We start from the raw sequence: 21,905 nt of genomic DNA, 5'->3' as shown, positions 1-21,905 counted from the left end.
TAAATGGTAATGTTTACAGATTTCCTACTTCCATTCCATGAAAAAAAAATACATGCAACATAAAGATGCCTGAAAATTTCCTCCCACAATGCCAAAACAACATGGCAGGGTATGCGTTTAATTGGAGACCATCAAACTTTAAAAGGACAGACCTTACTGAGATGTACCAAACTCTAAAGGCATGACTTACAGTAGAGCATTTGGAAGTTTCACAAGTGAAAATGAAAGTTTGGGCAAATGGAATTAGAAAGTTTCAAATGGGAAATTGGGTATTGGTATTGTTCCTTTTATAAGATGAATCTGTGAAAGTGAAAGTCAGTGGAACATACATGGTTAGGAGAATGAGTAAAATGATTTATCTGATCAAAATCATATTGTAGGAAGAAGGGTTGGGTTATGTCACATAAACATGCTGAAAAGCTATTGTTGCAGAGAACAAGAAAAGGGAGAAGCTAGCATGTCAGATGGTAAGAGCAGGGAAGGTGACGGAGACAATAAGAGTGATTGGAAAGAGAGGTAGGCAGTTTTCAAAATAAACATCATACAAATCTATTAGCTAACATAGAAATACTGGGACAGTTAGATGATGTGTACTCATATTTAGAGAAAGCACAATGGTAGGACCTTCTACAATAACTCAGAAAGTAATCTGTAAAGATACACCTGGATATGATACAGTAGCTGGGCATGACGTGTCACAGGAGTGTCAGCACCAATAAAACAGCATCCTTGTTGGTTGAGCCCAGATAAACATGTTTCGGTGAATTTTAGGAATGTTTAGGGTTTATTGGAAATTTGTGCACAATTTCAGCACTGTAGTTGTAATATTAATGTGTTTGTTGGAGGAGCAAGCAAACATGGTCTAGCGAACAGAATGCCAAGTTGCCCTTGAGAAGCTGAAGGTAATCCTAATAAATGACTACTCTTGATTTTTTCCAGACCTTTCAAAAGGGTGATTGATGCTAGTGATTTTGGGGTGGGTGCAGTCTTGATACAGGATGGTGAGTAGGGAATAGGTAAGTAAGTCAATGGACATTCCTCTAATAAACTTTTCAGAAGAAGTATTCTACTGTGGAAGAGAAGACTTTGGAATTATTATTGTCCTTCAGCACTTTGAAGTCTATGTCCAACATGGCAACAGAGAAATATTAATCTGCACCAATCATAATCCAGTGGTATTCACTAAATACACAAAATGTGAGAGTATTTAGGTATTTATACCACTACTTATTGTAAAACTTATTCACATTACTGGAAAAGACAATATAATTGCAGATGCATTGTGCCAATTATAAGATGATGAAATATGGTAAAGGCTTAAGAAATGTGAAGGTTGTATAAGTGGGATGAAGGATGAAGGGATACAAGCTTCAGGTTTTGTGGTTTTTGTATCACATATTGTGTGATGAGGTGTCTTTTTGACATGATATTTCATTTTATGAGGATGGAGGCATGCAAAGACCGTCTCTTTATTTTGTCTATATTTTGATTGTGGACTGAAATGATAAAAAGGAATGTTTTACAGCACTGAACAGAGGGAGAAATTGCTGTACTTTTAAAAGAAAGTTACTGAAACTCATTGTAAATCTCATGTTTACACAGCTGCTTTGGTCAAGCATTTGGGGAGGCTGTTTGTAAGCAAAACTGGCACCTGAGTACAGGTCACTGAATTTATTTGAGGCAAGGTTAGATGGAACTTTAATACACAAGAGAAATAGGGATTATTGGTGGAGGATGTAGAGGCAGGAGAGTGGATTTGAAACCATAACTTTACCAACCATGATCTATTGATGGTGAAGGAGGCTCAAAAGAGCAATGGTGGACTCCTGTTCAGTGTTCCCATGTTCCTAGTTCCACTCTATGTGAATTTGGCTGCCAACTGCCTACACTTGAAATATACCTTTCCGGCCTTGTTATGGAACTAACTTACCTGATTCTCCAATGATGTTTGCTCAGGTGAAGGTTGAAAACAATGATTGCTCAATGGACCAAGAATCTTGGCCCATTCACATTTCATTGTAGGATTTTCAGCCATTTAGCCTTTGCTCAGAGGCTGTTTTCTTTCCCTTTATACATTTCAAGTGACTGATCACTTGGTTCATTGGGAGTACACTGGTGTGGTGTGAAAGCCAGGAGTCATGGGACCCAATCTGGGTCCAATAAAAAGGGAATCAGCAGAAGAAGTGGCAGCCAGGTATCCAGGAATTATTTGAGAAAAAGATAACAAGCAAACCAGAATGGGGTAGAGACACAGAACGGCAAAGCCACCACTCACAAGATATGACTGATAGAGAAGTCAAAGAAGAGGTTCCAGGCAGCAAAGCAGTACCTTGTACTAGCTCCAGGTGAGTGGGACCATGAGAAGCCCTGGGGAACGCAGAAACTGGTGTCTCAGTCTTGGAAATCAGTCTTGAAAGATGAGGGTAAATCACTAGGAGGTGCACAGGTGTTCAGGCACTCCAAGACTGAGAGACTGGGAGTGGTGTTCAGAAATGGAACCTTCAAGAGTGCAGAAATCCTTCTGAAGAATGAGTAAACATTCAAAAATTGTTCTACCTCAATGATCACTGACCTTTGGTGATCTGCTAACAAATATAAGATAAAGTCTGCCATTTAATATGCAGGGTATTGCATTTGACCACAGCCTGCTTACTAATTCATATTTACCTTGTGCTAATGTTGGATGTTAGCATGAGACTAATGAGACTAATATTGTAAGTTATTTTACTTTGATTCGTTATGGTAATGTTTACGGTTGGTAACTCAAACCAATGGAATCCTGGATCATTATTCTGTTGCTAAGGATTTGGGATTGCCAAACTTCATCGAACCGAATGAACTAGTTAGTAGTTTCTAACCAGATCATAACCAAACTTGGGGATCTAATCTGGAGTCATTCACCCTATTTTCTCCCATGGTAAACTCACTTCGTAAATCTTATTGATTAATTCCTCAATCCAAGCTGAGAACTTGCACAAGCAAAGATGAGCTGTCCAGCTATGGTTTCTGAGATTTCAGTGAAAACATCATGATTAGGGATAACTAGTGATTTTCATTTTGAATTGAACCCCAACAATTACTGTCCATAATTTGTGTTTTGTGCTGACTTACAGAGTTAGTAATTGCAGATGTTTGCCTGCTTTAAACATAAGAACAATAAAGCCAGGAGATGTATTCTCATCCGAACCTCACGTAACATGGTCAGTTGAAGTAACTGGTAAGTGGGGCTAAATTTTACCAGCCTTTCAATGGTAAATTAGGAGGCAGGAAGGTTGACAAAATGGCATGAGAAAGAGAGACCTGGGCTTTTTACAGAAATAACAGAGGATGTGTGACACAGAGATATGCCCTCTACACTGCAAAGGCCGTGGGATCTGACAACATTCCGGCCATAGCACTAAAGACCCGAGTTCCTGCACATGTGCACCCTGAGCAAAGCTAATCCAGTAGTTACATTGTCTACCTGACAATGTGGAAAATTGCCAAGGTATACCCAGTACAAATCCAACCCAGCCAATTACCGCCCCATCATCAGTAAAGTGAATGGAAGGGGTCATCAACAGGGCTATCAAGCAGCACCTGCTCAGCAATAACCTGCTCAGTGATGCCCAGTTTGGCTTCTGGCAGGGCCACTCAGCTCCTGACCTCATTACAGCCATGGTTCAAACATACACAAAACAGCTCAATTCTAGTGGTGAGGTGAGAGTGACTGTCCTTGATGTCATGGCCACATTTGACTAAGTATGGAATCAAGGAGCCCTAGTAAAACTGAAGTCAATGGGTATCGGGGGAACATTGGAGTCATGCCTTGCACATAGGAAGATGGTTGTGATTGTTGGAGGTCAATCATCTCAAGCTCCAGGACATGTCTGCAAGAGTACCTCAGGGTAGTGTCCTAGGTCCAAGCATCTCAGTTGTTTCATCAGAGACCTTCCCTCTGTCATAATGATAGAAGTGGGAATGTTCGCTGAAGATTGCACACAATGTTCAGCTCCACTCATGGACTACTTCAGTTTCTGAGTTATGTCCAAATGCAACAAAATGTAGACAATAACCAGGCTTGGGCTGAAAAGTGGCAAGTAACATTTACATTATACAATTACCATCTCTAATAAGAGACAATCTAATCATAACCCCTTGATATTCAACAGCATTACCATCACTAAGTCCTTCACCATCACTATTTTATGAATTGCCATTGACCAGGAACTGAACTAAACATACCATATAAACACAGTGGCTACAAGAGCAGTTCAGAGACTGGGGAAACAGTAGGAAGTAACTCACCTCCTGATACTCCAAAGCCTGTCCACGATCTACAAGACACAAGTCAGGAGTGTGACGGAATACACTTCACTTGCCTGGATGAGTGCAACTTCAACAATGTTCAAGAAGCTTGACACAATTCACGAAAAAGCAATATGCCTGATTGGCACCACATCCACAAACATTAGCCAATACACTATTGACACTCAGTAACAGCAGTGTGTACTATATACAAGATACACTACAGAAACTCAAAGATCCTTAGACAGTACCTTCCAAACCTACCCCACTTCCATCTTGAAGGACAAGGGGAGTAGAAAAATGGGAACACCACCACCTCCAAGTTCCCCTCCAAACCACTCACCATCTTGACTCAGACATACCTTTGCCATTTCTTCAGTGTCACTGGGTCAAAATCCTAGAATTCCCTTCCTAAGGGTATTATGGGTCAACCTACAACACATGGACTGAGGTGGTACAAGACACCTACCACCAGTTTGTCAAAGGCAACTAGGAATGGGCAATAAATGCTGACCAGCCAGCAACACTCACACATCCACATTCTATGAGTGATGAAACAAAAGGGCTACATTGACAAACTGTAGCATAGTATACTACTATCCATCAAAGAGGCATCCCCACCAACCCCCACATTGCCACACTTTCAATAACAGCAGTGCAACCTTTGACACCCACACAAGCAAAAAGCCATCCCAAGGTTTTCAATTGGCAAATCAGGACTTTGTCAAAACTGAGGGACAAATCTCTTTGGTGTTTTGAATTGGATGCTAGTTAAAACTTCAGAGGCCTTCACTGGTCATGTAAATTAATTAGAGATTGCCCAAGTTGTCAATGAAATCTTTCAGTTCATCTAACTTTTGCATTATGCATCAAGAGGAAAATGGTGTATGATGAGATCTGGCAGAGTTACATTAAAAGAGTGATTAGAGTGATTGAAAAGTGTCAAAGATCAAAATTTCTTATTGAAGTATGGGCTTCCTGAACATATATTCTGCCTTATTGGAGTTCCCCTTTCTCTTTGAAAGTCCTTAAATTCACCACGATGTAAGTGAGGAAGTTGCAGTAGAAGGTACAATGAAAGTGTCAATATTTGTCATCATTACTGCTCCAAAACCGATAGTAATGCATGGAGTCCCGAAAAGCACAGTTAAATGTGAAAATCTAGAAACTGCTGATTTCCAGCTGACTGCAAACAATTAGAAATCACAGAACTTACAAGAAATACTCCTCTTACACAATAACTTCACTGTTAAAAACCTCCAAAGAGTTCTGTTCTGGTAAATAAAGCAAAGTACTGATAACAGCGTTTCAAGTTATAACTACTGTTGAAGAAACTCATTGGCCCTGAAAAACTAATTTTACATCTTTTATTCTGTGTAAAATTCTAAGGTTATTTTGTTCATTTATGATGCTTCAGTTTCTAATACTCAAATATTCATATTACTCAGAACACATTTTATAGCAAGTGAAATATAATTAATTATTCATATGCTTTGGTGTGGTACATGTGAAAAGACTGCTTAACCTGTTTGACAATATCATATTGATGAACACCTGGATTCCCTTGACTTGACAGCAGAATAAAATTAAGTTGCATTTAGTGGAAAACCACACCCTGGCGATCATAAGAATCGCTTTAGGAAACTTTCTTTAAGGTCAGCAGTATGTGCAGTCTTTTCACCACTGATGGCAAAATCCAGGTTATTACATTTTTGGCATTTCTGACTTTACCCCCTTTAGCTACCTTCTTGTACAAAGAATAAGAAGGTCCCATGCTCCTTGAAAACTAAATGGGGTGAAGGAACAGAAGGATCCGGAGCTAAAAATGCATAAGTCATTCAAAACAAAACACAATTTACTCATAACATAAAAAGCGAACAATGCGCTGGCAATCATGTCTTAAAAGTTGGAATGAGATTCAGGGAAGTTTTATGTTTGGATTAGAATGTGGAACTCACAACTACATGATAATAACATAGATGATTTAATGACCTGTTTAATAGGCTCAAAGGACGGAGTGACCTACTCCTTCTTCCGAGTCCTAACGATTTAAAAGAAAATATAAACAAACACATGAGGGAGAAAATAATAGGAAGGTATGATGATGGAGATAGATGGAGAAGTGATGGGGAGTGCTGCATGAGAGGATTCTGATGGAACACAAACTCTGTCATGGAGCTGTTGAGCTGAATGGTCTGTTTCTCTGTTGGAAATACTTCATAAAATACATTACCAATAACTTGGAGGGAGTTACGGTGGCATTGTAGTAATGTCTCTAGACTAGTAATCCTGAAGCCAGGCTATTACTCTGTGGACACTGGTTCATTTCCTACCACAGCAGCTGGTGAAAATTACATTCAACTAATAGCTCTGGAATTGAAAATTAATCTCAGTGACCAAAGAACAATCTTTCACTGCCAGGGAAAACCTAACTGGTTTACTAAGTGAAATAAACATGCCATTCTTACCTGGTCTGGTCTACATGTGACAACATGTCTGGTCTACATGGTCCACAGGAATCTGGTTATCTCTCAGATGTCCTCTGAAATGGGCATCAGATGTTAACCTTACCTGCAGGATCGATGCCCCACATAAGAAAAAAAACTGGTGGAAAATTGAACATAGCTGCAAATTATGTTACAACAGATTCCTGATACACTATAACTATGCCTTGTTGAATGCTTCACAAGAAACAATTGGGGCTTCACTTAGCAAAGCGAAAAGAATTAGGGGATGTAATCCTGAAGTCCATCATTACTAAAAATATTTTATTAATTCAGTCACATTGAAGCAGTGGCTTGGTCACTGATATTTGATCCAGAAAGTTATGGCTTTCAGTTTTTCTAAACGTTTAGGAATCTTCCAAGGGTTGTTGCTTCATATCTTAGTGGGAGGCTCACAGAGAAATTGCGAGGATACAGTGATTAAACCTTTACCCCTGGATGGCTAATAACTAAAGACAATTAATGAGCAAGAACAGATTATCCACAGCAAACAAGTACAAACATTTGCTTTTCTCTGCAATACCTCCCTGCAATAAACTCACCATAGGTAAAAACAATGACTGCAGATGCTGGAAACCAGATTCTGGATTAGAGGTGCTGGAAAAGCACAGCAGTTCAGGCAGCATCCAAGGAGCAGTAAAATCAACGTTTCAGGCAAAAGTTCTTCATCAGGAATAGGGCAGAGTGCCTGAAGGGTGGAGAGATAAATGAGAGGAGAGTGGGGGTGGGGAGAAAGTAGCATAGAGTACAATAGGTGAGTGAGGGAGGGGATGAAGGTGATAGATGAGGGAGGAGAGGGTGGAGTGGATAGGTGGAAAAGAAGATAGGCAGGTAGGACAAGTCATGGGGACAGTGCTGAGCTGGAAGTTTGGAACTGGGATGAGGTGAGGAAGGGGAAATGAGGAAACTATTGAAGTCCTCTTTCTGTGCCTCAGAACTGTGCAGTAAGTTATCCCTCCCTTCACCTACGATGAATTAACGCTTTTAAAAACTCAACCAGACAGAACTGCTCCACCAGACTCCTCTTTGTAGATTTGGTGATGAGCCAAGAACTGACAGCTAGCATTCTCAAGACTAAAAGGACAAAACACTCACCAATCATGGCGAAGAGGTCAGAGTGGTAAACTGATTCATTCTTCGTTTGATCCAAATTTGTCCTGTATAGGATACGTGTGATTGTCAGTCCAAAATAAGCACCAAAAACATGGATAACCATTGCACCACCAGCATCTTTAGCCTTGGAGAGAAAGAGATTTGAGGAACTCCGTGTTAAGTGTTTGTTGTTTATTGACTTATGGGAAAGCTTCTTCTCCTCAGTTTCCCAAAAGTTTGGATCTTAACTAGAACAAGAGCCATCACTCTATATCTCCTTAAGAGATCAAATCCAAAATGTGTGCAACACTAACAGGCATTTGTATAGGGTGGGGCTGAAAATAGGCTGCAGGTATCTCAATTGACTACCGTGAAAAGGACACTACAGGAATGAGCCATGAAGGTGGCTCAGTGGTTAGCACTACTGCCTCAGTGCCAGGGAGGTTCGATTTCCCCATCGGGCAACTATCTATGTGGAGCTGGCACATTCTCACCATGTCTGCATGGGTTTCTGCCAGGTGCTCCAGTTTCCTCCCACAGTCCACAAATTTGCAGGTCAGGGTGGATTGGTCAAGCTAAATGATCCCATATTGTTCAGAGATGTGCAGACCCAGGTGCCTCACTCATGGAAAATGCAAGGATACGATGGGGGGCAGGGTTTGGATGCTCTTCGGAGGGTTTGTGTGGATTCGATGGGCTGAATGGCCTGCTTTCACATTCTCGGGGTTGTATGATTCTATGAAAATGCTGATGAGGGTTTTAATAGCAGTAAAGAGAAGTAGGAACATGAGAGGTCAATCTATCAGAAATGAGAGGTAGCAACATCAATGACTGGTCAGACGTGAACTGTAAAGTTCAATTTGGATTCAAACAGGATTCACAGAATGAGTTTAAGACTTAGGAGTTTGAGTCCAAAACAGTCAGATAAACATATGAGTACAAAACAACATTGCTCTTTGAGCTTTAGGATTTGATGCTGAAATTCTAGAGCTTAGGGACTATGCCACCAATGGTTTAGTAGTACAAGGGAAAGCCTAATGTTGGAGAGCATGAGAGGGAAAAGCACAGCTACACTAGACAAAAATTGCAATAAATTTGAAGACGAGGATTAAAGGTCCATCTTGTACCTTTCTTGTCATTAGTTTCTAGGTATTTCATTCAGAAAATAGGTCTTTAGGAAAACCAGGGTTTTTTTGTTCCTTTCGATGAAGAGCTGAAAGACCAGTAGACACAAGTTACAAATCGAGCAACTAGGGAGAAGGGATTTTCAAAGAAATATGCCAATTGAAAAATAATTAGGCTGGACTTCCTTGTAGGTTTTGGGATCCCAGCATCTGATCCAATGCTGGCCCCCCTGGAGGGAGCAGACCTGGAGAGCAGGTTTACTGGAAGAATACGCCTAGTTCGCCACCTCAATGTTCACTGAATAGTTAAGAGCACTAGGTAGGTTCCCAATGCTGCTGACCAAATCACAGGGAGCTCAACAGTCCCAACAAGAGTGAGGTGGCACCTGAGATAGATTGGAGAATGTGAGGGCCCTTCAAAACCCAGACCCCCTTGGAGGCGGTGAGAATAAATAAATTTCATTAGGAATCAGGCCCTTCAGAAGAGAGGGAAAGCCCCTCCAGCAGCAGATTTTGGGACAGCCTTTGCTGTTGGTAGCCCTCTCTCTTTGGGGGATGGAGCCTCTGAGTTTAGTGACCCCTTTCCACATAGAAAGGCTACCTCCACATTTGCCAGTAAGGTGGGATGGGCTGCAAAATGTGGGTGAGTTTTCTTAATGAGACCTAATTGTAGCCTTAAATAAACATATTGGCTGACCCAAAGCTAGGAAACTCTGCAAATAGAATTTGTGCAATCAATACCGCAGAAGGACACTGAAGCAGACACCGCAGATGTCCCAGGTACAAAATGAGCAAAGAGCAGCATGCAATGTAATCGAACTATGTACAATGAAATTGGGCAGAGCCAATGCTGTGATGAATCACATTCAATGAAATGGGTTTCTAGAGACAGATGAGATTGAGGGCAATGCTTGGTCCTTAGAGCCAGTCTGGCAGACAGCTGATTTCCCCTAACAATTGTTACATGTTCCAACATTTCTCATACTCTGTGATCAAAATCTTCAATTGGTTCCTGCAGTGTCACTTGTGACAGGAAAGACAAGGGTAAGTGATGGCCTAGATAATTAATTAAAAGATAATCAGTCCAAAATATTAATCCAGAGATTAAGGTAATTTTCCTGGGACCCGGGTTGGAATCCCACCATGGTGCAATTTGAATTCAATAAAAATTAAAATCTGGATTTAACTATCTAATGACGACCATGAAACTGCTGTTTGTTGTCAGGAAAAACCCATCTGGTTCACTCATGTCCTGGCCTACATGTAACTCCAGACCCACAATGTGGTTGACTCTAAACAGTCCTCTGTGCAATTAGGGATGAGCAATGCATGCTAGTCTGCACAGTGATGCCAACATCCCACGAATGAATGAAAACAAAACAGAAAATTATAAGGTAAGATAACTCACCCCTAAAACGGTCAGGATGATAAATTCGTTCACTGCATACAGAGTTACTTGAAACAGTGACATGATCAGCAGTTGGACTGGACTCACTTTTCCAATAACAGCTCCAAATGCGATTGCCACTGAGGCAGCAGAGAAATCAGCATTTATCAGACTGGGAAAGAGAGAACAAGATAGCGTGAAGGCACAGATACATCAGGGCTGTATTGGGACAGGGTAAACTATTCACCATGTTTTATCAATGGCCACAGGCCAAGCCTCTGCATCCAAGAACCAGAGATTGCAGAAGCTATTGAATGAATATTTAACACGATTGCCTCAAAATCCTCTTTCTGCTATATCTCTTAATAAAGTCTGGATTGTTACCAGTAAAGCAGGTTGAGAATTGAATTTGACAAACACGTACATCACCAACAATTATTTCCAACCTTCAACATTGCTGCCCACTTTAGTTTGGTCAATCTCTTTCCCTTTCTGCCGAACAGCTCCCTTGGTCTCCTTTCTAACTCATCATTTCACTCTGGCTTTCTATCTGTAGCTTCTGCTTTCTGTCTCTTACACTGTCTTTCCATTTCTCTCAGTTTACAGTTTTCCCTCAATATGAACACATGAATTACGTGCATGAGTGAAGATCATAGCAGATTGTAACCTCAACTCCTCTTTCCTGCCCACCCCAATATTCAATGACCCTGCCTCCAGTCCTCTCCAGGAAAACAGAATTCTGGAAACTAATGAAATGAAACAAAGAATTGTGGATGCTGGAAATCTGAAACAATAACCAGAAATTGCTGAAGAACCTCAATAGATCTGGCAGAATCTGTGGAATAGAAACAGAATTCGTGTTTTGAGTCCAGTGGCCCTTCTTCAGAATGTTAATTTTGTTTCTCTCTCCACAGATACTGCCAGACCCACAGAGTAAAGACTGTCTCTTTGTTCATCTGTCTCTCTCTCTCTCTCTCTTTCTCTTTCAATCCATCACTCCTTCCACATTTCTGATTTATTTTCCTTGTTACTTATCTTTCTCTCTGCTTCATACAAGCTCTGTCATGGGCCTCAGTAATGCTTTAGATTTCCAAAATCAGAAAGAGCAGAGGGCAGCATGCAATGTAATCTAACAGTATACAGTGAAATTGAGTGGAGTCCATACAGAGACAAACCGCATACAATGCAGATATAGCTTTATAGATAGTGACTGCATCTTATTTTGCTGAAAATAATAAAATCATGGAACAACTGTAAAATAAACCTCTGAATTCATGTTTCCAGCCTGGGCTAAGTCACAGAGTAGCAGAAGTTCTATTTCTAATAGACTGGTCCAGCATCTACTGCAGCCACTCTTTGGCCAACTGTGAAGTCAGCAGGGATCAAGAACTTGCCTGCTATACCTTAGGAGTGCTTTCTTTAAATGCAGAAACCAAAACCAAAATCAGCCAGCCATAATACATGGACTTTTATCACCAACGCCAAAACGCAGCATCTCTATAACCTGCCCAGCACTTCCCAATAGTCATTCACCAATGGCAGTGCAGTTCTTGAGGCACCTTGAGCTACTAGTTTGAGAAGTGGCTGTCTAAATTCACAATGACTTGATGGCCATCCATCCTTTGTGTGGTTCATGGACACCATTTGTGGTTTCCAAATTCAAAAATGTTGTGTGTAATAATTTGGGTGATCTTATTCTGGAGTGCGAATATAAATGAAAACCACCAGTCTTTCAGAGAGGAATCGGTGAATGGAATCTTGGGTGCTGTCTCCGCCTAGTGGTTGAATTTGGATCCTACAAGGAAATTTTCAATGCTCACACAACCACTCCCTCACTTCATTCCATCATAAAATGGGTGTTGATAGAAAGCAGTTTAGTTTTAACGGGAAATCTCTTGAATTGAACATGGGCAGGAATTAGTCTCACCTTCAAACCAGCCTCTGCAAAGCTGCAAAAGGTCATCTGCAAAGTGTTACAGAGAACTGTAGTCTAGAAATGACTACTGCATACATAGGGGACTGATTTTAAAAAAATTATTTCAAGGCGACATGACCATCATTGGCAAGGCCAGAATTTGTTGCACATCTCTCATTGCCCATGAACTGAGTGGCTTACTAAGCCAGCTGACAAACCACACACCACTTGGGATGAGGAACCTAAATGGACAATGGAGATATAAATTATAAGGTTACAAAACTAGAAATCTTGAGATCCAAGCTAATGCTTTGGCACCAGGTCAAATCACACTTTGGTAGGTGGTGAAAATTAAATTTCAACAATAATCTGGGAATACAGATAAAAATTCACAGGTGGTCGCATTAGAGAGAGAGAGAGACAGCTGATGGTGATTTAACCTGAGAATCACCATACTTCATGTAAGGGGTGTGATTGAGAATTACAGTCTGTTGTGGTAACCTCAGTCAGTGTGGAAATTGAACTTATGCTGTTGATATCACTCTGAATTGTAAACTAGTCATTCAGCCAACTGAGCAAACCAACCCACACCAGCTAAGGTCATGTGAAAGTTATGCCTTCTCAATCTCATCCCTTGCTTGAGAAGTGGTGACCCTCAGCTTACACACCTCACCACTAGTCATCTCTCTCTAATGAGAGAATAGTCCAATGGGCCTCTCCATCTTTGGCGCCTTTATAAATGGGGAATACATCACTGGTCGCAGTAAAGGTGAATTAATGCCGGTTAGGGAAGGAAATCTGCCATCCTTTCTTTGTCTACACTGTAGGTCCATAATAACGTCACTGACTCCTAAATTGCATCAGAGTCACTTAATTCAAGGGGAATGATGGATGGGTAACACATGCCTATGTCAAATGCAAAGAGGAGAATTTTTTTATTTTAGATCAGCCAATCTGATCTGTAAAATAGCAGGAGGACAACTGATTGTCAGCTGAGGTGAATTTCAGAAACACTACATTTGAACTCACGGAATAAAAACTACAGCTTGTAAGATGCTGCAGTCTATCTCTGATATGGTCAATGGAATTACTGTTTGATGGAGGGCTGCCTTGCCCTCTGCTGGATGGAAAAATATGACATTGTTCCTGTCTGGAAAACCAGGTTGCCCATTCAAACACAGATATTTTCTAATTAACATCTTCAGAAATGTTGATACTCACACCTCTGGAGCTGGTGGGGCTTGAACACTGGCTCATAGATGTGGACACTTCAATTGCACCTCAAGACCATCACTAAGAGTTGCTAAAGTCATCAAACTCCTTCTTACTCTGCTCTCTGGATAACAAACTGCCAAGTACATGCACAAAAACAAAAGCATAAGTTGTTGGAAAAACTCAGCAGATCTGAGCATCTCTGGAGAGAAAGCAGAGTTGACATTTCAGGTCCACTGAAATGTTGCTCGACTTGCTGAGTTTCTCCAGCAGCTTATGCTTTTGTTTCTGGATTTCCAGCATCCACAGTACTTTGGGTTTTTTTTGGTTAAGTACATACTCAACTTAGGTTCTGAATACTTCCAATTAAATATTAATTGAGGATTTTTACTTTTTCTATTGATAACACTGATTTCAAATTTTGGCTTCTTTTCCCACATCAGCAGCAAATCATTTCTCCCCATTAGTTTCCCAACTGTGATGTGACCAGGGTCTAAATCATTGCTTCCAATTTATGGGTTAAAACAGACACAATGATAATCACTTTTGCACAGCACAGGCTCATGTCTGATCCAGACAGGAATATGGATCATTATTTAATTGGTCACAGTCTTTTATTTAATTTGCTCATTGACATTCCTGTTTTCACTTTGGATCCAGACTCCTGGATCAAAACTTGGGACACAGAAACTGAAGCTGGCATTTTTTGGGCCCTGTCTATATTTTTCTATGCATTTACAGACCACACTCTTGACCATCTTTCTCAAAAACTTCAAGCTCATAGTTGCCTGCCTGGCGATCAGCTTTCATCACTTACCTTTCCACACCAATTTTGATTTTCCCATCGCTAAAGTCTAAGGAGTGAAACCAGCCCTGCATCAGCAGAGCCCATTGGATGCTGAATGAAGCAATGAGGAAGTTGAATCCAACACTTCCAAATCCGTATCTCTTCAGGAAGGTCATCAGGAACCCGAATCCCACAAAAATCATCACGTGGACATCTTGGAAACCTGAAATCAAAGCAAAGGAATGATCTGAATTCCAATTCAAGCTCTTTATAAAGCTCCACCCCCACCCCCAACTTCAGAAAATGATCACTGTCTGCAGCTGTATAATGCTGATGGCAAAAGAAATATCTTCACATCATCTTTACAGATTGAAGGGCAGCTAACTTACATGCAGCAAGATCTCACAGAGAGCATGTGATGACAGTGGAGGGATAAAGCTGAGCCTGGACACCATGGGGAACTCATTTCACTTTGAATGTTAGCTTGGCATCTCTGATATCCATCTGAGAAGGCAGACTGGGCCATGAATTAATATTTCATCCAAAAGAAAGTCTACTAAGATCATATGCTAACATCTGAGGTCAGGAGTGTTTAAGTTGTCCAATTTCAATCTGAGAGCAGCTATTTCCTAATTAACCTGTTCAGAAATACTATGACAGGTCTGAAGCAGGTGGGATTTAAAGCTTGGTCTCCTGGCTCAGATGTAGGGACACTACCACTGCAACACAAGAGCACCCTCCAAGTTGAGAGCATTATGCTGAGTCATGCTGACCCTTCAGACATGCATCAATTTGTCAGATCTTTGATTAGAGTTCAGGATGAGGAAGTAATTTAACGGACCATTGCCTCAAGTGATTAAATGGGTTGGAACAGAAAATGTGATCGGGTCAGCTATAAAGGTGTGTTGAAGCAAATTAAACGAATGGTGGCAGACACAATTTCCTACTTTAGAAAAAGACATGGACCATCTCACTGATCTTCCAAAGCAGAATTTGTTCCAAAACACAACTTGTTCAAACCACAGCAAAGTCTTAGGTCATATTCCAAAATGGAATTGCTTGATTGCTGTGATTTAAAGCAAGTTTAACAGTTGCTAAAAACAATTCCACTATGTTCTGATCTCTTACTTTCACTCTCTCCTTCTATCCAATTGTCTATTGATATCACTCTCTCAGACAGCCTCACTCTTTCTCTAATGCTCCCTCTACGTTATCTGTACCTTGCTCTTTCTCCCATTTCTCCCTCCTCTCCTTGTCATTTTGTCTATCCCATTATGAACACTAACATTCTGTGGCATTTTCTGTTACACTGTTTCCCCCCCGCCTCCCCTTCTTGCCTTGATTTCTTTTTAAGGGTGTACATTTGGTGATGCTTCTTGCAGTCCCTGGACTGTTTCTTCCTGACATTGCCTTTCTCTGTCATATTCTTTCTCAGTGTATCTTGCTATTTCCTTTACTCAGTGATGCTTTTTGCCTTTGACCCTGCTCTGCCTTCCTCATGTCATGTCCTGCCTTGTACTCAGAGCATTCAATGGTGTTTTAGTGTGCATTCTTGCCTTTGCTATGGAGTCTCTGTCCCTCTCTGATATCCCAAATCTTTCAGAACAATGTCTGCCCTGCTTCCACTTCCACAGAACCCCCATGTTTTAGCACTTTTACAGTCAAATTCTTCAAATGTGCCTGTAGCACCTTCAGGGTCCACTATTCTAATGCTGCCTTGGTCCAAATCCCATCTTTCACCCTGCATCAGTTCATTAAAACTGTTGCCTACCATATCCCGCTCACCACCAAGTTTCTCTCCCTCAGTACTCATTTCCACAGTGCCCTCCCAGTCTCTCAGATTCCAAATCAAATCTTTTGTGTTCAAATTCAAAAAGTGTGGCGCTGGAAAAGCACAGCAGGTCAGGCAGCATCCGAGGAGCAGAAGACGTTTCAGGCATAAGCCATTAAAGCCTGAAACATCGACTCTCCTGCTCCTTGGATGCTGTCCAACCCGCTGTACTTTTCCAGCACCACACTTTTCGACTCTGATTCTCCAGCATCTGCAGTCCTCATTTTCTCCTTTGTGTTCAAATCTCTCCTGTGTGTCAGAGAAACAGGCCCTTCAGCCCACCATGTCAATGCCAACCCAAAAACTCTAATCCCATTTATCTGCACTTGGTCAATAGCCTATTATGGAGAAAGTGAGGTCTGCAGATGCTGGAGATCAGAGCTGAAAATGTGTTGCTGGAAAAGCGCAGCAGGTCAGGTAGCATCCAGGAAACAGGAGAATCGACGTTTCGGGCATAAGCCCTTCTTCAGGAATGAGGAAAGTTTGCCCAGCAGGCTAAGACAAAAGGTAGGGAGGAGGGACTTGGGGGAGGGGCGTCGGAAATGTGATAGGTGGAAAGAGGTCAAGGTGAGGGTGATAGGTCAGACTGGGGTGGGGGCGGAGAGGTCGGGAAGAAGATTGCAGGTTAGGAAGGCGGTGCTGAATTCGATGGATTAGACTGAGACAAGGTGGGGGGAGGGGAAATGAGGAAACTGGTGAAATCCGAGTTCATCCCTTGTGGTTGGAGGGTTCCTAGGCGGAAGATGAGGCGCTCTTCCTTCAACCGTCATTTTGTTGTGGTCTGGCGATGGAGGAGTCCAAAGACCTGCATATCCTTGGTGGAGTGGGAGGAAGAATTGAAATGTTGAGCCACAGGGTGGTTGGGTTGGTTGGACCGGGTGTCCCAGAGGTGTTCTCTGAAACGCTCCGCAAGTAGCCGGCCTGTCTCCCCAGTATAGAGGAGGCCACATCGGGTGCAGAGGATGCAATAGATGATGTGTGTGGAGGTGCAGGTGAATCTGTGGCGGATATGGAAGTTTCCTTTGGGGCCTTGGAGGGAGGTGAGGGGGGAGGTGTGGGCGCAAGTCTTGCACCTCCTGCGGTTGCAGGGGAAGGTGCCGGGAGTGGAGGTTGGGTTGGTGGGGGGTGTGGACCTGACGAGGGAGTCACGGAGGGAGTGGTCTTTACGGAATGCTGATAGGGGAGGGGAGGGAAATATATCCTTGGTGGTGGGGTCCGTTTGGAGGTGGCGGAAATGACGGCGGATGATGCGCTGAACATGGAGATTGGTGGGGTGGTAGGTGAGGACCAGTGGGGTTCTGTCCTGGTGGCGGTTGGAGGGGCGGGGCTCAAGGGCGGAGGAGCGGGAAGTGGAAGAGATGCGGTGGAGGGCATCGTCGACCACGTTGGGGGGGAAATTGCGGTCCTTGAAGAAGGAGGCCATCTGGGTTGTGCGTTTTTGGAACTGGTCCTCCTGGGAGCAGATGCGGCCACGAGGAGGTTGAACAGTTCATCCACTTCACCAACACCTTCCACCCCGACCTCAAATTCACCTGGACAGTTTCAGATTCCTCCCTCCCCTTCCTCGACCTTTCTATTTCTATCTCAGGCGACCGAATCAACACGGACATCTACTACAAACCGACCGACTCCCACAGCTACCTGGACTACACCTCCTCCCATCCTGCCCCCTGTAAAAACGCCATCCCATTCTCCCAATTCCTTCGACTCCGCCGCATCTGCTCCCAGGAGGACCAGTTCCAAAAACGCACAACCCAAATGGCCTCCTTCTTCAAGGACCGCAATTTCCCCCCCAACGTGGTCGACGATGCCCTCCACCGCATCTCTTCCACTTCCCGCTCCTCTGCCCTTGAGCCCCGCCCCTCCAACCGCCACCAGGACAGAACCCCACTGGTCCTCACCTACCACCCCACCAATCTCCATGTTCAGCGCATCATCCGCCGTCATTTCCGCCACCTCCAAACGGACCCCACCACCAAGGATATATTTCCCTCCCCTCCCCTATCAGCATTCCGTAAAGACCACTCCCTCCGTGACTCCCTCGTCAGGTCCACACCCCCCACCAACCCAACCTCCACTCCCGGCACCTTCCCCTGCAACCGCAGGAGGTGCAAGACTTGCGCCCACACCTCCCCCCTCACCTCCCTCCAAGGCCCCAAAGGAAACTTCCATATCCGCCACAGATTCACCTGCACCTCCACACACATCATCTATTGCATCCTCTGCACCCGATGTGGCCTCCTCTATATTGGGGAGAAAGGCCGGCTACTTGCGGAGCGTTTCAGAGAACACCTCTGGGACACCCGGACCAACCAACCCAACCACCCTGTGGCTCAACATTTCAATTCCCCCTCCCACTCCACCAAGGATATGCAGGTCTTTGCAGGTCCATCACCAGACCACAACAACACGACGGTTGGAGGAAGAGCGCCTCACCTTCCGCCTAGGAACCCTCCAACCACAAGGGATGAACTCGGATTTCACCAGTTTCCTCATTTCCCCTCCCCCCCACCTTGTCTCAGTCTAATCCATCGAATTCAGCACCGCCTTCCTAACCTGCAATCTTCTTCCCGACCTCTCCGCCCCCACCCCAGTCTGACCTATCACCCTCACCTTGACCTCTTTCCACCTATCACATTTCCGACGCCCCTCCCCCAAGTCCCTCCTCCCTACCTTTTATCTTAGCCTGCTGGACAAACTTTCCTCATTCCTGAAGAAGGGCTTATGCCCGAAACGTCGATTCTCCTGTTCCCTGGATGCTGCCTGACCTGCTGCGCTTTTCCAGCAACACATTTTCAGCTCCAATAGCCTGTTATGTCCTTGCACTTTAAGTACCCATCCAGAACCTTCTTAAATGCTGTGAGAGTATCTGCCTCCACCACCCTCTCAGGTGACATGTTCCACCTATCTACCTTTACATCAGATCTCCTCTAAACCACTTACTCCTCACCTTAAACCTCTGGCAACCTTAAGGAGAAAATATATCAGAAACCAAATCATAGAAGCCACTCAATGAGCATCAAAACATAACATTAAAATATACACAAAATTAAACTGGACAGAAATGCAGATAGCTAAGACTGCAATTCGACAACAGGTCCATTTGAACCATCAAGATTAGAGAGCATGCTGAGATTTCTCCTTCTCTTGCCTGTGGCTCTGAACCTAATTATAGAAATTCAAACCATCAAACAGTGCCTTGACTACAATCCAAGGACAGAGCCTGGTAACTCCCTGCTCTGCTGTGGTGTAATATTACAAATAGAGACAAAGTCAAGATAATGCAGATGCTGGAAACCTGAAACAAACAGATAATGCTGGAGAAATTGTTCGGAAGAGCAGTCAGACCAGACTCGAAACGTTTGTCTCTCCGTAGATGCAGCCAGACCTGCCGAGTTTCTCCAGCATTCTCAAATGGAGAGTTTACCATGGATGTAAGAGGTACACCTGGGGCATTTCCTTGTCTCGATTCCCTCTCCAGCAGTTGCATATTTTTATTGAATTGTTCAAACTCTATTTCTGGGAGGTGAAGATAGACAATGGATTAATAACAAAGTGGACGAGGGTATCTAGACCTGAGTTGGAGACTGAATGGACCAGTTAAGGGAGAGCGGTCAAGTCTAAGAATGACACTGTACTTACTGGGGTACCTGAAGTAGAAATCGTTTTCCAACGCGCTGGTGATATTCCGAATTCTTCTGATGGCATTCCAATGAGCGTTGGCTTCCTCGTCGTATCGAATGAAGACCCCGAAGAGGATAATCATTGCTAGCTGCCAGATGAAGCAGATTATGGGCAACTTCCATCGCATCAATGTGTCCTTCATTCTTTCAATGACCAGGTAGAGTAAACCAAGGAGCAGCTTGGGGAGACCGTGGGGTGCAGCCTGCAATATGAGGGGGTGCTGGTGGTTTGAGAAGAACTACTCACGGTCCCAGCAAATTTAAAGTTTCTGAAGAGGGAGGCGGAGACTGTAGTTGCATTCCATCAAAAGAATTAAATCCGACTGGCTGACCCAAAGTGCTTTATTTGCCACTCAGAAAATTGATGAATTCAAAAACAAATCACAATTTAAAAGAAAACAAACCTAAAGCACTTTGGCTATTGAGTCGCAGTTTGGTTGGGTAGGTCCTTGTGGGGTGGGGGCGGGAAAAAAGAACTTGCATTTATGTAGCGCCTTTGATAACCTCGTGAACGTGCCAACGGGTTCTGCAGCCAATTATACTTCTCTCTGATGACTTAGTCACTGTTGTTATGTAAGAAGCGCGGCAGCTAGTTTGAGGACAATGAGCAACCACTGAAGAAAAAAAATGTTTGACGGTAAAATGATGATCAGAAACCGGATTGGGTAGGTTGCCTGGGCGGTGTAGAAAAGATCTCTCCTGTTGCTCTTCCAAGATGCGACTTTAATCTTTTAATGTATATGTTACTACAGGACATAATGACAGGCAAGAGTATTTACTAAGACAGGTCTGAATGAGTCGTGTGTGTACATGGGTTGAGACTTCACATTTGACCCAAATATCAGCAGCTCAACTGCAATATCCGACCACCAGCATCCCAATCCCCTCCCCAGCTAGATTTAGCACAGAATTTGTGCTTAATTGTCAAAAATTATATTCACACTTTGACTTAGCAATAAAGACACTCCCCACAGTGCTAGGCATCAAGTGTTCACCTGCCTGTACTTGTTCAAGATGGCTGCCTGGCAACACTCCACCTAAGCTGCGGTCATATTGACAAAGCATTGAATAAATCGTTGGAGTTTTGCTGTCCAGAAGATCTAATTGGCAAGCTGGAATCGCCAGTTTTAATCAAAAGCCTCCTGGCATCTGCCTGTAAGACACTGGGCCCCACCGGTGGTGGAAGAAGAGCCTTAACCAAGACCCCAGCCAATGTCCATCAGCATTGTCTGAACGAGCATCGGATGAGGAGCGGGACTAAACCATTAGACAAACAACTGGGCACTGAGAAGAAAACAGAAAAGACGAGCTGCTGAACCAGAAATACCTTAGCTATTGCTGTAATTTCGTGTAATATAATCAGAGATCCAAGATGGGAGTGGGGACTGGTGTCTTTTTGCGAATAATGCACAAAACAATACTTTGCACTGTATTTCGGTTACATGTGACAATAAATCTAATCTAATCTAATCTAATATCATTTATGTATGAATCAGAAAGTCAAAGGCCCATGACCTACTCCAAGACTTCAACATAAATATCAAAGCTTCCAATCCCAATGTCATGTTGTGTGGGTGCTGCCTTTCCAATGAAGGTCTATCTGACCTCTTATCTAAAAGAAACTGTGGAACTTTGAACAGAATAGGCAAATTCTTGTCAGTAACAAGCATAAAGAATGGTGGAGAAACTCAACAGGTCTGGCAGCATCTGTGGAGGAAGAAACGATTAACATTTTGAATCTGGCATAACTTTTTCAGAGTCATACCAAGCTCAAACCGTTGCCTTTGTTTCTGTCTCCTCCGATGCTGCCGACCTGCTGAATTTATCCACCATTCTCAGATCTCCATCATTTGCAGCATTTTGTCTTTATTCAAGTTCTCTGATAATTATTCTTCAATCAACATCACAGAACTGATTATCTGATCATTAGGACAGTGCTGCATGCAAATTGGCTGCTGTATTTCCTACGACTGTGACAAAACTTCAAATAAAGTGCTTCATTTGCTTTAAAATACTTCAGGGGACTGGTGGTTGCACTGTGGGGGTAGCATCCTCTGGATACGTAAGGTGCTACACAAATGCA

The 21,905-nt window shown here is 43.0% G+C and overlaps 1 protein-coding gene across 1 annotated transcript in view; it reads right to left on the bottom strand.

Moving 5' to 3' along the window:
- The window catches only part of rhcgb (Rh family C glycoprotein b), a 41,362-nt gene extending 21,113 nt beyond the window's left edge, over window positions 1-20,249 (bottom strand). Inside the window, exons 1-4 of the mRNA XM_043677255.2 lie at window positions 19,782-20,249; window positions 14,339-14,531; window positions 10,416-10,566; window positions 7,887-8,028 (exon numbers count right to left, since the gene is read on the bottom strand). Of these exons, the coding sequence (XP_043533190.1) occupies window positions 7,887-8,028; window positions 10,416-10,566; window positions 14,339-14,531; window positions 19,782-19,965 (670 nt within the window). The 5' untranslated portion in view covers window positions 19,966-20,249. The remainder of the gene's footprint in view (window positions 1-7,886; window positions 8,029-10,415; window positions 10,567-14,338; window positions 14,532-19,781) is intronic.
- Window positions 20,250-21,905: the final 1,656 nt, after the last annotated feature.

Source organism: Chiloscyllium plagiosum, unplaced genomic scaffold (genome assembly GCF_037043375.1).
Source record: "Chiloscyllium plagiosum isolate Xiang-an unplaced genomic scaffold, Cpla_swu_hap1 HiC_scaffold_39, whole genome shotgun sequence".
Classification (NCBI taxonomy): domain Eukaryota; kingdom Metazoa; phylum Chordata; class Chondrichthyes; order Orectolobiformes; family Hemiscylliidae; genus Chiloscyllium; species Chiloscyllium plagiosum.
Note: the sequence above shows the minus strand (reverse complement) of the source record. Positions and strands in the feature narration are given on the sequence as shown.